General features: G+C 30.9%; 2 protein-coding genes across 3 annotated transcripts; one reads left to right on the top strand and one right to left on the bottom strand.

Annotated features, from left to right (window-relative positions):
* Positions 1–1094: 1094 nt before the first annotated feature.
* Positions 1095–4205, bottom strand: LOC103576029 (uncharacterized). Its single transcript, XM_014443412.2, has 7 exons — positions 4037–4205; positions 3722–3958; positions 3481–3631; positions 2966–3037; positions 2316–2865; positions 2029–2227; positions 1095–1315 (listed from the first exon to the last, which is right to left on the bottom strand). The coding sequence occupies exons 4-7, from the start codon at positions 2992–2994 to the stop codon at positions 1146–1148; spliced, it is 948 nt and encodes a 315-aa protein (XP_014298898.2). The 5' UTR covers positions 2995–3037; positions 3481–3631; positions 3722–3958; positions 4037–4205; the 3' UTR covers positions 1095–1145.
* Positions 4206–4401: 196 nt separating this feature from the next.
* Positions 4402–7960, top strand: LOC103576028 (uncharacterized). 2 transcript variants are annotated; one of them, XM_053739944.1, is made up of 3 exons: positions 4402–4546; positions 5051–5227; positions 5291–7960. In XM_053739944.1, the coding sequence occupies exons 2-3, from the start codon at positions 5090–5092 to the stop codon at positions 7811–7813; spliced, it is 2661 nt and encodes an 886-aa protein (XP_053595919.1). In that variant the 5' UTR covers positions 4402–4546; positions 5051–5089; the 3' UTR covers positions 7814–7960. The 2 variants fall into 2 exon arrangements, with proteins under 2 accessions (XP_053595919.1, XP_008554272.1); XM_008556050.3 differs by having other exon boundaries at positions 5047–5227.
* The last annotated feature ends 11010 nt before the right edge of the window (positions 7961–18970 follow it).

The following is an 18970-nucleotide window of genomic DNA, read 5'->3' as shown; positions in this document are numbered from 1 at the left end:
ATCATCAGCATAGCAACCGAGTTCTACAGAGATCTCTACAGCACAAAGGATTCAGAAGACACTAGCCACGAGAACAATAATAACAGTAGCGACGGCAAAGTACCACAAAGACCCCAAATTGCAGAAAATGACGTCATTGAGGCATTGAACAAACAAAAACTAGACAAAAGCCCGGGCTCGGACAACCTAGCAAATGAGACTCTAAAGATAGCTGCCCCAGTACTAGCTACACCCTTGACAAATTTATTCAACTCTATCCTCGAATCTGGTGAAACACTCACGCAATGGTCTGAGTCTAACATAATTCTATTATATAAAAAATGCGACCCGAATGACATTGGGAACTATAGACCAATAAGTCTGCTGGCGAGTACATTCAAGCTATTTTCTACAATCCTGACCAAAAAAATCACCTCCACGATAGAAACAAGACAACCCATTGAACAGGCAGGATTCAGAAAAGGCTTCTCTACCATCGACCACATCCACACACTCGAACTGCTCATAGACAAATATCAAGAGGGATGTAGACCACTTTACTTGGCATACATCGATTACAAAAAAGCGTTCGATTCTGTGTCTCATAACTATATCTGGGAAACTCTACCCTCGCGGTTTTGGAAATACCGAAATAATACTGGAATTGTACGGTATAAATATCGCATAAATATGGTATTACTCGAGTTATTTTGGCCAGTTTTTTTGCCGTATTATTACCGAAAATTTACGAAATAAATTCAGAATATTTACGGCAATAAATCAGAAAAAATACGGTATTTTCACAGAATTAAAACAGTAATTATACAGCATATTTATAGTACATTTTCGGCATTTTTGCAGCATCAAACCGTTCTACCCGCCCTCGCGGTTCTGCAAATGCCGCAAAGTTCCGGCATATATACGGTATATTTATGGTGTTTTTACGGCACTATTACAGTAAAAAACCGATAAGAAAGATCCCTATAATTGTGTTACCGGCAAAATACCAAAATTATGCTGCTTATATTTTTTTCTCAATATTATAAATTGTCATTATTTTTACTGAGGTGAATGAATCAATTGCGTTATTGTTATTATTATTATCATTATTTTTATTATAGTAATTTAGTGTTTTACATGATTTGTTTTATATTAATTTTTTTATATTATGAATTAAAAGGTTCGTCAGGATTGTTTGGATCGAGTTCATTAGTTCCTTTTCTCGAGGAGCGATCATTTTTTAAAATATTGCCGATCCACAGCTTCATATTCAAAGCAGCGTTATTGCCTTTTGTGTTGTCTAATTTTTTTATTTTTTGCATAGCTAAACATAAATCTGAAAGAAAAAAAAATTCATCTTGATTAATTTTCAATAGTAACTATTTTTTATAGAAATCGTAATAATTTTAGTAAAAGTGAGGGCTCCTTATTATTCACATTTGTCTGCTGAAGTTACATTAAATTTTTTATTTTTTGATAATTTTAGAGTTATCTATATTTCCAAATTGGAAAGGCTCAACTTTTAATACCTTCAAATATATTCAGCAGAGATATAAATAAATAACTAGTAGATATCATGTTCGTGCAAGTAAACTATTATAAAATTCTGATCTTCAGCTTCCAATAATCACAGTAATTTAAATTTATTCCTGTTATTTTTTTCAAGTTATCCTTAATCTTTCTTATGTTCATGAATGTAAAACGTACTATTTATGAAATAAAATTTATTTTACCAAAAACTTTAACCTTTTACGGTGGTTCAAAATTTTAACAAATAAAATTTTCATATGAAACTAAATAAATTTTCAAACAATTGATTAAAAAGATGTATTTTAACAATTCGAATTGAGACTTTAGCTTAAATTATAATCGTTCTTATAATTTATAAGTCGAAGCTTTTAAATATTTGAAATCCTTTTTCAATCAAAGAGTTCATGAATAACAGGTTATTTTATGAACTTAAAATGCAACTATTATTATGATATTATCTTTGTTCTACATAGATTGTATATGAATCGACCAAAAAATATATTAAGTGTTTCAACTTACTAATTATTTGTAAAACATCGGACTCTTGTATAACTTCGTGGTCTGGACGTTTTTTATTCGGTCGTAAAATTAATTTTTCACGACGTTCAATCGGCCATACACTTAAAATAATTCTTCGGGCTCGGGTGGAAATCCTAGGGGCATTACATGCATTTGCGCAATCTGTATAATTCGTCTTGAATCCGGGCATTATTTCAACCTAATATAAAATTAAGGAGATTTATCATTAATGTAATTGTAATAAAAATTTAAATATATACTGTGTTATTATCATTAAAAATTATTACTTGTCTATTTGCATCCGGGTTCAAAATGAATTCGTCCTCATGTCCTTCGTGATAATTAACATTATTACTGTTGTTATTCGCATGATCATTGTTGATATTATTTCCAGCAATCTTTGACTCAACCGCTTTTAGCCGATTAGAAATATTTTCCATACATTCAAAGATGTCATTGAATTTTTGAATCACACTTGCTTCGATTTTTTTAGCTCCATTACCCCGGGGTGATAAATGACGATCCGTAACTCCACTATTTGTTACTCTTGGAGATCGTGGTGGAGATGGTGTTAGAACTATTGGTGGTGGTGTTCTCTCAGGTGGATGTGGGCTACTCTCGTCAGCTACTGATGGCGGCGTTGTCTCCGTTGATAATGGCGGTGTTTCTTCGGCTGCTGATGACAATATTCTCTCTGGTGATGACGGTATTTTTTCTGTGGCTAATGGCAGTGTTTTTTTTTTTTTTTTGTGATAACTCTTCTTCAGAATGCGACCCACATTCACTTGAAATATCTGATGCGACAAAATTTTCTGGAATTTCATCACGGCCATGTGACTATTTCAAATATTATAAGCAATAGTTAGAATATAATTTATTATTGCTAATGTACGGACATTTTTATTTAGAGATGAAGACAAGTAAATGTATACTTTACCAAGTTATGTATGTTCTTGTAGTATTCATCAGCGTTTCTTATGACTGTTCTTTTCTGAATGCTAGCTTTTTTCTATAAATTAAATAAAATTCAATTAATTAAAATAGAAGTTTCGAGTTTAACTATGATGCTGAAGTCGGCTGATATTCGAAAATTACATGATTCTTTTTAAAATTGATTTGAAACTAACAAAATATTTTTTAAAAATTGCTCTTTTAGTTTTTTTAATTTTTAAAATTTTGAATTTCTCTTCAAATTTTTTTTTCTTTTAATTAAAATCCTAAAAATTGACAGATGCCTGCTAACTTCAGTTTCATGTTTAATTATGTATTTCTTAAGGAAAATTTTAATTCGTAATCTAAAACAGTAAAACAACAAAATAAATTTCTCTCTAAAGACCATAAAATAAAATGTTTTTAGAAAATTAAATACAAGTATGTAATTACTGGAATTTAATAAATATACTAAGATTGAGACTCCTGTAATCTTTGTTTTAAAATAAATTTATGTCTTACTCTTTGTGCAGCAATAATTTTTTTTTTGCTGATTTTACATTTAATTTAAAATGTTTCTTGGCTATCTTCGGTGTGATAGAAAATTTCTTCAGCGGTCTAATTCTTTTTTTTAGCTTTGATTGATTCCTATCTTTAAGTATCAGTTTATCATCTGCAAAAACATAAAGCGTTTAATTAAATTTATCAAGATTGAAATTTTAATACTATTAAAATTATTTAAAAAGAACTAATTAAAATCTACCATGTGTATTAACTAGTCGTATTGAACTGTCGTTCATTGCAGGACACTGGATAAACAAATTGCTGTTTTCTTTATCTTTATCTGTAATAGAAACTTTTTTTTTGTTCTCCTATTTAAATAAAAACTTAGTTTCTGTAATAACTGGTGCGTCTTCACTAGATAAAATTAAACAATATTTCCCCAGCATAATGTCTTGTTAGTTCTGTACGTGTTAATAAATAAACATTCCATTATAACCTAACAACAAGAAAGTATGCTTTTTAAAAAACGTGTGTTAAATTTGATCAAAGTTGATTTATCAAATAAGTTATTCACATATCACTTAAACAATATCACTTGAATACGTAATAATAATTGCACAAATTCTATTTCATCCAGAATCACATTTTACGAATTTCTCGAAATTTATAAGTTTAAAGACGTAAAAAAACGTATTCATTTATATGTATAAACATATATATATATATATATACCGGTCTGTCGCCTCGATTACACCACCATTGGCCACTTACTAAATCACCGGGGGGAACACACTACACACAATAAACACATTTACACACAGCCCCACACATACACACACAAACAGACTCTTCCTCTACCGAGGTCGCTACAGTTTTAGCCGCTATTCTTTGCTTTGGTTATTATTATTATATTACATATACTACGTAAAACCACGCTACCAAAATTTTATAAGCCGTGTTCATTATTAATAAGTTCGTTCATTTATAAGAGTATTAATTCATATTTAATAAATACTTGTAGTTTCATAAAAGTTCCTACATCATCTTTTTAAGTTACATGTAAAGGAAAAATACCTCGAATTAGGTAAGTAACTTATATAGTCCAAATTAAATAATTTTTAGGTTAACAGGTTTATTTTTTCAAATAATAATTGTTAATGTGTGGTTTATAAACTTACAAATACTCAGTCTATACAAAAAAAGCAGCAAATTAAAACAATTTTGATTCGAAATAGTTCAATATTTATTGATTTGTGAATTTTATAGTTTTGTACTAAAAATGGAATGAAATGGCCAATAAAAATTTCTTTATAACTACTAATGAAATGAGAATAATTTTTATTACAATTGCTAAGCCCTAACGTTCAATAGCCACTCACATATTTTTCTTTTGTTTTTATAAATTATGAACTATTTAGAACATTTAAAATTGTTTTATAATTTTATATGGTTTGTTTTCTTGACGCTTCTTGCTTTTATCTTAAAAAACTTGATAGGTATTTGCTAACTTCAAAGTCAAGAATTATATGTAAATATTTTAATATTTAGAGTGTATAAAACATTAATATACTATTACTTTTTCAGGAAGTGTGTGATAAAATCATATTTGTCGACATAATATCGAAAAATGAATAAACAGCGCCGAAATAAAAGTTTCTCTTGTAAAGCTGCTTCCCGCCGTAATTTGAAGAAAATAAAAAGTCATCTGAATTTTCTTTCATGTTATCCGAATATTCAAATTTCCAATGATTATCTCGAACAACAGGTGAGATAAATTGACAGTCTTTTTAATGTTATTTTTTATTAACTATTTTTTTTTTGGTTGTAGTCAGCGACATTGTTCTATACTCGGATGCAATGTGATAATGATATCGAGAATGAAAGTAGTCGGCTACCTTCAAGTGAAGATGATATCACTAAGACAATTTTTGATAATAAAACCGTTCATGACAGTAATAACGATTACTCGGAAGACAGTAACAGATCGTTAATAGTAGATATTGAAAATACTTATAACAGAGTGGATAGTGATAATAGTAATCCTTATTCAGTCAATAAGGAAAATCAGATTCCTGAGAATAAAAATAATGAAAGTGCAAATATCAACGGAGGAATTGATAATAGTGTTCTAACGAAAAATTGTGGTTCATTTAATGTTGCTATTAATTTCACTTCTAACATTTTTATGTTTCAAAATAAGAATACTACTGTGAAAGATCATCTATTATCTGTGGTGGCTTTATCACTGAGGCATCATTTGAGTTATGAAGCTATTTTAGATACGTTTAGATACATAAATATATCGTATGGAACTGCAGAATTACCAACAACTAAACAAGCCTTTTGGAGAGCTTTAGGTCGTAATAATGCTCAAGTAAAAAAATATTTTTACTGTCAAGAATGTGATGACTTTTTAGGAAAAAAATCAAGTATTTCAAACAAATTGGAACAACAGTGCTGCTGTGGTGCATGTGGTCCTGAAAAATCTAATGTATCCGAAGGTTATTTTTTGTATAATAATATTAAATCTCAAATTCAACAACTACTGTCTACAGCAAGTATTATTGACGCAATAAAATATAGATTTCAACGACAGAAACGTGATTCTAATAATTTGGAAGATATCTATGATGGAAGTAAATACAAAAAATTAATTTCATCTGGAATTTTAAAAGATTGGTACAATTTATCGTTGACGCTTAATACTGATGGATGTCAAGTTGCTAATTCATCTAATACCAGTGCCTGGCCAATTTTCTTGCAAATAAACGAACTTCCACCCCATTTAAGGAAAAAGCATATGCTTCTAGCAGCAGTCTATGTAGATAAGAAACATCCATTAATGAATAATTTTCTGCGACCATTAATGAATGAGTTGCGTCAATTATATCAAGATGGAGTGTCTTGGAAATTACCTAATGGAGTAGAGATAACTTCTAAAATCATTGTTACAATGTGTTGCTTTGATGCCCCAGCTCGATCTGCCGTAACTCGTTTTGTACAGTATAATGGTTATTTTAGTTGTTTATATTGCTATATTGAAGGTAAATTTGTGTCAAATAAGAAAGTTGTGTTTCCTGTCCTACATAATTCCATAAAACTTCGAACAAAATCGGATATAGAGGCAAATATGTACGAAGCTAGCGAAATCGGACAGCCTGTTAACGGAGTAAAGGGTATTTCATCACTTATAACATTACCGTTATTTGATATTAGCAAAGGAGTAATAATTGAATCAATGCACGCTGTGTATCTTGGCGTTGTAAAACAACACACGACATTATTACTAACAAAAACAAAGGCACCTTATTATGTAGGAAGCCGTAATTTGTGTGGAATTATAGATAATTGCTTATTATCTATTAAGCCGCCTTCTCGCCGATCGAGAAAACCTAGATCTATTTCTACTTACAAGCAGTGGAAAGCCTCAGAATGGCGAAACTGGCTTGACTACGCTCCAATTTGTTTAAAAAAAGTTTTGGGAAAGAAATACGTAAATCACATTGCCCTTCTATCAGAAGCAATACACTCTCTTAACAATGATTCAATTTCTGTAGGTGATCTGGAACGTGCTGAAAATTTATTGAAAAAATATGTTTACCTATTTCAAAAATATTTTGGGATTATATCTATCAGTTCCAACGTGCATTTACTTAACCATATTGTTCAATGCATACGCAACTGGGGTCCTACATGGGGATACTCAGCTTTTACTTTTGAGGCTTGGAATAAAAGACTACTAGATAAACTTACTAGTTCACATTGCCGAGCTGAACAAATAATCACACGTTTCTTAATGGAAAAATTTATAATAAATTCGTCTTCTGATCACAGTGTGTCTGTTGAAACAAGAAATTACATCAAAAAGCTTCTTAAAATACCTGCTACGGACAATAATATAGATTCACTATCAAAATTCAATTGTCTAGGCAAACCCGTAAAACGCTCGCCAACTTTTCAAGAAATTGAAGCACTGACTGCAGCTGGATATTTTCCCGATGATTTGACATGCTATAAGAAAATGAGTCTTAATAAAGTAAAATATGATTGCCATTCTGAGGAAAGGAACGTTAAATTCTGTAATTCAATAATAAACGATGGAAATAAAAATTATGGAATCATACAATCTATTATCAAGTTTACTCATGAAAATTCTAGCGTTTGTGGTTTACTAATATTAACTTTCAATAAAGAAGAAAGTGCATTTGAAACACGACATATAAGCAGAGTTGAAATTTCTGAAAATTTAGTTTTTATTCGTGAAAATTCTAAGATAAAACCAGCATGCCTCATGAAATCTTCAAGAGAAAGTTACATTGTAACTCTTGCAAATTGTTGGGAGACAGACTGAATGAAAGTATGAAAAATGTCGAGAATATGATTCCCCTATATCGAAAATATCTACAGACTATTGAAAATCACGATTCCTGAGCTTCTTTTTTTATCATATTTTTTTTTAATTAAGTATGAAATGTATCTCATTTTAATTATTTTATCAACGTGGAATAAGAGAAGTTATAATTTTTTCGTATTATTATTATTATTACTATTATTATTGTTATTATTATTATAAGTGATAATTTGTAATTATTCATAAGCAATTATTTTTTTGTGTGTATTAATATTGTTCTGTATGTAATAATTACATGTATATTAGAAATGGTAATGACATTTATAATTTTGAAGAAATAAATTCTTTAACTTTTGTACATTTTCTAATTGCATTTTGATTCCAAACAAAAGATTGAATAGTACAAAAAAAATTGAACTATTTATCATTTAGTATCAAACTGAATAGTGTCAATCTCTTTTTGATACAACCTTTAATAAGCGCTTGGCATGAGAATTCATTATTAATCTTTTTTTTTTTTACTGAAATTAGCAGAAAACGGCCTAATCATCTAAGGTCACTTATTTAAACTACAGAAATTCGCAAGACTGACCAGAGTCATGGATTTGAATTTCAGTGTGCGTTACATAGATTTTTTCACAGAAGATTTTGTTGTATAGTCACTTTAATTTTACTTATCACAACTCAAAAAATCCCACAATCCCTATGCTCCCAATGATTCTTTGAATTCAATAAAAAACGTTTAAATTAATTGAAAAAATTATAAAATTTCATAATCAGCACAATTTTGATATCATTTTGAATGCAGTAATTAACAAAAAATATTAGATTTTTTGCAGTTTTCTAATTATATGAGTTTAAAAATGGCTAAATTTCCGTAAAACTTTAGTATTAATATTATAAAAATACAATTATATTACTAGAAAATTTCAGTATTATTACTGGTTATTATTCTATTTTTCTTAGTAAAAGTTCAGGTAACTCTACAGCAGAAATAGAAAAATTTACAATTTTCTTTTTCATCAGCGTAAATCTGGCAAAATTGCAGGATACTGACAGTATTATTATCACAAAAACAACGATTTCATTATTATAACATTATCGTATGATAGTTTTTATACAGCATTTTATTGGTAAAAGTTCGGCATTTTTACAGTTTTTTTTGAGCATTTTTTTGGTAAAAGTTCGGTATTGTTATAGTTTTTTTGCAGCATTTTTGTAGTAAAAGTTCGGCATTTTTATAGTAATATTACTGTAGTAATCTGGTAACTCTACAGCATAAGTACAGAAAGTTATAACGGTGACCTTGGCTACTTCGTGTCCAGTAGCCACGAACCACAGTTAAATAATTTCCCGACTAAATGATTAATTATTAATTATAAATATAGATTTTTAATTATTATATGGTTGGTTCTGGAACGCGGGAAATAGATCTCAGAGATGGGTCGACTCGTCTTGACCGGACACGCGGCTGAAATTTAACTTATTCTAAAGACACTGGTGATGAAAAGTAATTTCTTTGAGGCTTCATTTAATTATTATATACAAATTTCATTTAACCAAATTCCCAATATATACAAAATTTCCCTTTGCTTATTAATTTAATTCCTTTAGAAATAAATAAGTGTTCAGCGACGATGCTATAAATTTATTTAACGCACTAAGCTTAATGAACACGGGAAAAATAAAATCTAATAATTATTTACGCTAGATCGCGTTGAAGAGAGATAAATAGTAATAAATTTATTATTAATCTTATCTGGATTTTATTGAGTAGGACGTACTGCAGGAATCGGGCGTCGCTGCATGGCGAATCCTAGTGTGACTTCCTTTCCAGTTCCTGGGCTGTTGATGGACTTGGTGCTTGACACTGTGGCAAATCACTTCACTTAAATTTGGTTTTATAAACCAGTTTATATGAAAGAACAAATATAAAAAAGGATTTTTCCAACGAACTAATCGACTAACTAACGATGAGGCTGTCGGTGTCAGTGCTTCGACTTGAGTGTCGATCTATCTAGCCGAACACTTGAACTTGAGTGTCGCTTGAATTGAATTCCTCGCCTGCACTTGAATCGTCTCTTTTATCTAGTCGTCTTAGGCCCCAACCTCCGATGACCCCTACCTAATTATGCGCACATGACCGATTTACGGTCACCTGCTGCGTGGAATCATCCCTTGTGGTCTAACGCCTAGCTCAGCCAAACTCGGCAATCAGGCTGCGATGAGAAAGATAGAGAAAGACCAAATCAAGACTGAGACAGCGAGAGAGCCGCACTCTCACGTCGTAAGCCAACGCTGCCCGGTTATAAAGTATATGGCATAACTACAGGAAAAAAACTGGCCAATATAACCATATTAATACCAAATTATTACGGTAAATTTACGGCATGTGCATAAATGCCGAAAATTTACGGCATTTTTACGGCATTCGCAAAACCGCGAGGGTAGCAACACAGAATGTGGAAAATGAATATATAAGAATCATCAAAAGCATATACAGGAAGAACAGAAGTAGAGTAAAGCTAGAAACTACCGGCTCTTGGTTTCCTATGAAGAGAGGCGTGAGACAGGAGGACCCATTGTCACCTGTACTATTTGTAGCCATACTAGAGTCGGTAATGAATAAAATTAACTGGAATGAATGTGGTATAAAAATAAAAACGAAGTATTTAAGCCACCTACGTTTTGCTGACGACTTGGTGCTGATATCAGAGAAGGGAAAACCACTACAGCAAATGGTAGAGTCACTAAACAAAGCTAGTAAGCTCGCCGGACTAGAAATGAACCTCACTAAAACTATGGTAATGACCAACAGCACCAAGGTACAAATCTACGTCGATAACGTGCCTCTCCCTTACACCGAAAAATACATTCATCTCGGCAAGCAAATAAGCTTCGATAGACTGAACAACTACCCGGAGATTGAGCGCAGGGCCCAGTTGACATGGAATAAGTACTGGAGCTTAAAAGAAATATTTAAGAGCAACATGACAATCAAGCTGAAGACTAAGGTTATGAATTCCTGCCTTATACCATGCCTGACCTATGCTTCTCAGACATGGAAGTTCAACAAAAATGTAAAAGACAAAATTATAACGTGCCAACGAGGAATGGAACGGAGCATGTTAAACATAAAAAGAAGAAATAAAATAAGGCACACAAAAATACGTAACATCACAAAAGCGACAGACGGTTTAGCACAAGCTCTTGCATTGAAATGGAAGTGGGCCGGACACATAGCACGCCTGCAAGATCAAAGGTGGACAAAAACAGTGTCAGAATGGAGGGGGCCAGTGGGCAAAAGAAAGAAAGGTAGACCTCGCAATAGATGGGAGGACGAAATCAAACGCATAGCGGGTCCAAACTGGATGCAAACAGCACAATCCAGAGAAAACTGGCTCAATTTGGAGGAGGCCTTTACCTGCAGAGGGGTTCTTACAGAATAATATATTATGTAAAAATTCAATATAGCGTATCAAATTTTATTATAAACGTATAATAATGTAAATTAATACTGTAACAAATAACTTTAAAACTTTTTTGATACTCTACTAATCAAAACAATTATTTGTTTGTAAACTTGCATTTTCTGAAAGAAATAAAAGGCTTTTTTATTTTTATTTTTATTTTTATTTATTTTATAATATTTAAATTCATGTGTCCAGAAAAATTTCTGACGATTTGCCAATCTCTTGGTCAACATAAGAAATTAAATTAATTGATTGAAATGTTTTGTTTCGTGGCTTGAACGACTATTTTCTGATTTTTTTTATTTTATTTAATTTTAGAATTCTATTTTTTGATTTAAGCTTTCTCTATGCTACTGATGCTACTTCTGTCTTGATCACGCAAATCAAAGCCGTACTGATATTCCTGAATTTTCCTATTCTCCTTGAAAAAATAAATCTCAGGTCCCTGTTCAAGCGCCAAGATGTTATTTTAGGAATTGGCATAAATAAATGTTTTGTGGGTATTCATCCCAAGTGGAAGCCTATAGACCGGGAACCCTACAGATCGTTTATCAAAGAGGATAGGTTTATTTTTAAATTAATAAAACGATATTTAAATTTTAATTTCTATCTATATTGTCAACTCAATTACAAAAACTGTTAAGATTGAAATAGTATTCTCTAATCTTTACAATTTATAATAAAAGTATTAGGTGGCTAGCAGCCGACTCTAATCACACAATTCAAAAATTATATTTCCTATTCCAATTTTAATCTGCACATGTTTGAATTTTAATTTTATATTTTGGCTATTATCAAACTGAACATTTTTAAATTTTACTTAATATTTTAATATTAAATTACATGTGGTTGAATTTTAATTTTATAATTTAGATATTATCAAACTGAACATTTTTAAATTTTACTTAATATTTCAATTTTGAATTACACGTGGTTGAATTTTAATTTTATAATTTGGATATTATCAAACTGACCATTTTTAGATTTTACTTAATATTTCAATTTTACCTGATTTTCCCATATGAATACATGATGAAGTATTTATTCTAGTTTGATTTATACTAACACTTTTCCTTTTCTTTTTCTTCATTGTAAAAAAAACTTATTCACACCTCGATGATTGCAGACAGAAGAGAGCGAGACTTTTTTTGTTACTCAGGCCCAAAATTTTCTTATCAGCCCCTCCATATTCTTTACTTTGGTCGACGCACGCATTATTCTCCCCGCTGAGATTTTCCTTAATAGATATTTTGTTTTTCGCGTGGCTCATTATATGTTATAAAATTTCATGAAAAAAAAAAAAAATTGTTTTGAAAATCATAAAAATTAATCGGACGTAACAATTAAAATAATTTTACAATTACTTATTATAACTATATACTATTTTTATGAGTATTCTACATGGTACTAGGTTAATCTTGCGCGAGCCATAAATTTCTTTTTTTATTTTCATGATGATAAGAAAATATAATGATATCGTAAAATCTTTAACTCAACAAAATAATTCTTTGAATACAAAGTTCTTCACTAACCTATTAGTTTTAGTACTATCGAAATAAACTTGTTATGATGACCAGTGCCTAACTCTAGAAAATGCTACGTAAAGCTGACCATGATTAAATACGTCTTTTGTAAGATCGATTTTAATACTGTCAAATGTTTGACCATGAGCTTTGGTTATTGTTATACAAAATGCGACTCCAATTGGAAATTGTCGTCTTTTGAATGTGAATGGATATAAATTTTCACAATATAATGTTAATCTATTAATAAAAACAATATCACTATTTTTGTCGCCCGTTAATATCTTACATCGTATAACGTTAGCTCCTGCATCTAAAGTAATCAATCTAGTACCGTTACACAATCCCTCACTCAAATTAAGATTTTTTTATTAACATAACTATTAAATATTTTCTCAAACGAAGTTCATAAGGAGGAAAATTTGGTGGATTTAAGGAGTTCAAATATTCTGGTAAAATAGCATCATCAAAGTTTCCATTATCACAGTTGTCGGTACTATCAACAGATGTATAAATTTTTTCCGTCGAAATGTCTAAGAGTTCAACCACTTATTTATTTATCTCATCGACATCTACATTTCGAGCGGACAAAATTATAACGTAAACCGTTTTTGTTTTCACGACGGAGACTTGAAACAAACTCGGAGTCGTATGTGGTCACCCAAGTGTATTAAAAAAATTGTAAATAACAATAATAATTATTACTAAAAATAATAAATAATTATAAACAAACTAAAGATGTGCCTGGACCAGCTTCTCAGGCTGGGTTAGTGCACGAGGGCGCCAGCCCGTTTTTACAAAACGAACAAAACCAATAACGATCAGTGGAGAGATCACGGGACAAAATCTTGAGCGAGAATGTATGCACCAAGCGGAATGACGACCAAACAAATATATAATAAATAAAAATAATAATAAGGAATAATTACTACTAAATATATCCAGGAAACAAACAAATACATATTGGCTATCACTGGGTTTCTTTTACTAAATTATTCAATTCAAAATATATTTAAATAAACTCAAAAAATGGTTACAATAATAATCAATCCAATTCAAATAATATTCTTAAATTATCCACTGAAAAAACCAAATTACAAATTACAAATTTTTACCCAATATAATTAATATAGATTGTAACAAATAACATAATACAAATCTTTTTCTTTATTTTATACTATTTACTCTGGGGAAAGAAAGACACGGGTACTCACTATATATTTGGCAACACTGGGTTGCATACCATTAATTCATAAAATAAATTTTACCCAGAGAAATAATATTTTAAATACTGAAATATAACATTAAACAAAACGTAAAATACTAGCGTAAGACAAGGAGCTACATACGCTATCCTTGTCTAATCTCCTAAGGAATTCACTCGACGCGTCTTCGTACATATGCACCCAAATGCAGTGACGGACGCCGAATGTATTCAACTTATTATAACACTAACTCAGGTTCAATTATTTATGAAACAAATACCGCGATCAACTCTACTGAAGGACCAGCGATAGCCGATGCAACAAATGATAACACAATAGACTTACCGGCGTTGACAAAAATTACTTCTGGATCTATTTAACCATAATAATGCTCAAACTATACTTTTGACTTAATATAATAAAATAAAAATTATTCAAATTAAACAAACTTTAACTATTTAATATAACAAAATTACGGCAACTGGGCCAGAACAATTTACTCAAAAATGATCACGGACAACAACACGTCCTACATTCACAAAATCCCGGTCCTCTCTCACTATATCTTTCATCGATTTTTCCGAGGGAGGGTAATCACGTGTTATCCCCTCTCATGACCTCGGACCCGAAATTATCAATTAAAATAAAACATATAAACTTGTCACATGACCTGAGTTATATCATAATAATAAATTGAATAACATTTCCTATCTATAAACATAAACATAATCATTACTATCTCTTTCAAATAATAAAATAATAATTAATTTAGTGTACCACGTGGCTGGATAAAAATATTGATTTTTATCGCCACTATATCGACTTACTCTCCCTTCGGTCGATATTTTTATCTATAACATACGCGCACGTGTGCTACTTACTGAAATGAAAATATCGATTAAGTACATAATTTTCAAAATAATTATCAAAACATATATATAAACATAATAAACAACAATATCAATAAATCCATAATTAAATCATACTAAAATAATTTATTGAAATAATATAAATATTTAAATAATAAATTATAATCAATAAATGCGCTTGATTTGAGCTAGGAGGTGTTGTTAAATTCACGGCGAGATGGAAAAGCGCGCGCAGCGATTCACGTTTGAATCGCTACGTGACAAATCTTCCCCGACAACTGTTGGTTTCCGAGTTTTAATTATCAAACAATAGAAAAATAATAATATTTCACAATATTTAATTTCGTTAAATTATTAACAACAATAATACCTGGTAATTGCCCCAAAAATATGATCGCAGTATCACAATAAATTATATAAGCTTAACAGACCAAAAATAAATATAATTTAACTTAATTAAAAATCTTGATTTAATATTAAGGTAAAGAAACAATGATTGAATTTTTAAATTTTCCCAAATAAGAATAATAAATAATAACAATCTTTTTATCTCTTATTTTATCTCTTAACACTTGTGCGAGAAAGACACGGAATTTATCCTCACTCACACTCAAAATAATAAATTCTTCTCTGTTAAAATAATTTATAATTTTAGATAAAAAAAATTCAATAATAATTTTAGACCGCTGGGGTTAATAAATAAATCAAAAAAAAAAAAAAAAGTAAAGCCACCTAATTATCTTAAATAACAATAAATATAAAATAATAATGCTCAATATTCATACGCATACTTTGAGTGAAAACAGAAAAATAATTTTAATACTTTGGGGAATTTTCACCCAATTGATGATGTTAGTATTTGAGGAATTTGCTCAAATACTGTATGCGCTTTGTGGATATTTATATCTATAGATATATATATGTCTACCGGCAACGTTTAACTATGTTGTATTCGACTAGTATACATATATGTGAAAATACCTGGATATTTTCAACTATATAAAATAATCATGCAACGATACTTAACAATCATTATTTATGCATATGTCGTGTATTATTCAGTTCATAATTATAAACAAAGCAATTGTATCCTCCGCGGCGAACAACAACTACCGGGGGAGGTTATCAGGTAGAAAATATACACAGCGAAATGAATCCAAAATACTTACTCAAAAATAATCATCTCCAAAGAACCAAAATAATCTACGTCGAAAGAAAAATATAAATTAATTCACCCGGTGAACTATCACTGTGATCTTTAGCCAAAATATGAAAACACGTAATGATGCACAATTTTACTCTGAGGACAGCGTCCGCACACAATAACTACCCGTATCTTTCTAATTTAATTACTCTATCCTCCACCTGTTGGTCGTCACCCACGTGGCGCACCCGTCGCCCTTATTTATTATTACTATTGTCTTTACTAGCCCTGGGCCTAGTTTTAAATTAAAATATAAACTATTAAGATAATTTCGCGACACCTGAATGATACATGAACAATTAATTTTATATATGAACTATTTATTCATAACATATGCATGTTTTTATTCTTTCTAATAAATGAAATAATAATTATTTAAAAATCATAAAATTGACGTCGGGAATGTAGCCAAGGTATTGATTTTCCCCTACCCGGTTGTCAATATTTTTTCAAACCACAACTGACATCCTTAGTCGGATGACAAGTTTAAATATAATAATATGTTAAACAAATGTTGGGGCATAATGTTACGCTGGATTATGCATCCCAACTGTTTCGAAATCATAAACAAAAACTTATAAATAACAAAAATCAATGGTTTGTATTTTTAAATCATAAAATAAAATTGTTTTGCACACGTGCTCTCTCATACGCTGCGCGCATGCGCTAGCACTGTGCACGGACTGCCGTCTCCATCGGCGAAATGGTGGAATGCCCGCGTAACGATTCAAATTTAAACGTAAAATTCAAATATTTAACTTAAAACCAATTAAAATAAAGAAAATTTTGAATCGCTACGTGACAAAGTCGAGTTGTGAGTCATTATGAATATTCAAGCGAGGAGTCAACTACAGATGTTGCAGAGCCAGTATCGTTGCTGATTCAATGATCAACAGCAAGAAATTGACGGCTGAACTGATCCTGCTAAATGAATCATTTACATTCAGGATTTTCAAGTATACGATTTGACCAGTAAAGTAAAAATAATCATATTAAATTTGTTTTATCGCTAAAATTTATAAAACTCAACAATATTTGTAGAATAGAAATACTAAAAGACTTAACTCTAGAGATATTATTAAGTCATGATTTTGAATTTTACAAATGACTGAGATCATAAAAATAATTATTAATTTTAATTCTTATTTATTTATATAAAGAAATAAAAATACAGTATCTCAGGAACTGACTTGTTTCATTTTGAATTAAAGAAGTAATGCATTGTGCCGAGTCATTTAATTTCATTTCAGTTGCAACTTTCTTTGTCTAAAACACTGTGACTTGCTTAAGTCGGTTCACGTTTCCGAAAAATTGATTGATTAAATAAATATAATTTATTTAAATACTATTTTTATTCGACGCATGCCTGATTATCGTGACTAATCATATCTCCAAAGCAAACCCTAAATGACCGTTTACCGATCGGTAGTTAATAATTCGTCTAAAAGCAAATAGCGTCTCATGTTCCTCAACAGCGTGTGTTTACGGGCGCATAAACAACCGCACATGAATCCATAAACACATTTCTCAAAAGGCATTATTAAGAACTAGTATCATATAGAACCCCACCTTATTAAGGGTTTACTTTGCTAGTATAATAATTCGCAAAAATCAGAAAATTGTTGAGTAAGCTATAGTGCAGAATACGTGGGTTGTCTTTATCCGTCAAACACAATGTACTTAGCAGTCGTCTCCGATGCACACTAAGCACTCGCTGGCACTCGTACGTGTGCACCTACGACGTGTTAAAAACATTGTGCTTTCCAGATAAAGACTCGCCTAACCCACTCGCTATGCAATGTATTATTTATTTGTAATTTCGAAGCAGTGTGAACGATAACATTGCTGATATGCATTTTTAGAATATCAGCACAGTTCATCCGTAGACGAAACAAAGTGTTTTCGTAGATGAGAATTGAACTGCCTTGAAGTTCCTGTAAGGAATCTCAAATGCATCACTTTATTCGTTTCTAATAGATAATTATGCAGTGACAAAAAGAAACTCAGTTAGTCGGAGGATGCAGCAGAGGCTGGTACTCTGCTGAATCTGAATCGACCAGCTTCTTTTTGAACTCCATTAATCATTAAATAAATCTAAGGTTAATGTAAAATAAATCTCTCTATATTTTTAGGTGCCAATTGGCACCGTAATACTTTCACCTGCACCATGACCTATCCATAACACTATTGTTACATAGGGACAATCACTTAATAGCAATTCCACCCTGTTCTATAATCCTGCGCGCTCAATAGCAGTTCGGGTTTCCTGTTGGTTTTCCTACAAATCTTTAGCCGGTATATTTCTTGTGTTCTGGGCGCTGCTACTGGCTGCCGAAGATAACCATCTTAAATATAAGGTGCTGTCACCAGCAGCCCAATTATTCACCCTGGCCTGAGTGCTGCCATCGGTTGTCCACCCATCGCTTCAAATCCTTAATCTTACATTTCTATGAGTCATTTCACCAAATAAAATTTTTTTAGAGTGCAAACACAGCGGATTTTGTTCAAATCTTGTCGAAGAATTTTCTGCATCAAAATAAAAATTTCCTGAAGAAGTTAACTATTACTATGAATTACTTTTGTTGCAATGATTTTTTAAATTTGGACGATTTTTTTTTAAACTGTTTCGTTACTGTTTTCTATAATAAAAACATAATCTATAAAAATCCGAGCGATACATTTTTTCCATGGAAAATTCTCAGCTTTTCAATAAAAATATGCATTTCTCATTATAAGTAATGTAAGACCCTCAAAAATTGAATAATTTTATTCAAAGTGGAAAAAATCGATTTTTCTGGCCTTATAACAATTATTACTTTGAATTTGATATTTTTTTCTGGAAGCTGAAAATTTTTTACATAAAAATTGTCATTCTTGCGATTG

The sequence above is a fragment of the Microplitis demolitor genome, chromosome 6 (assembly GCF_026212275.2).
Source record: "Microplitis demolitor isolate Queensland-Clemson2020A chromosome 6, iyMicDemo2.1a, whole genome shotgun sequence".
Lineage (NCBI taxonomy): Eukaryota > Metazoa > Arthropoda > Insecta > Hymenoptera > Braconidae > Microplitis > Microplitis demolitor.
This window is presented reverse-complemented; position numbering and strand designations above follow the sequence as displayed.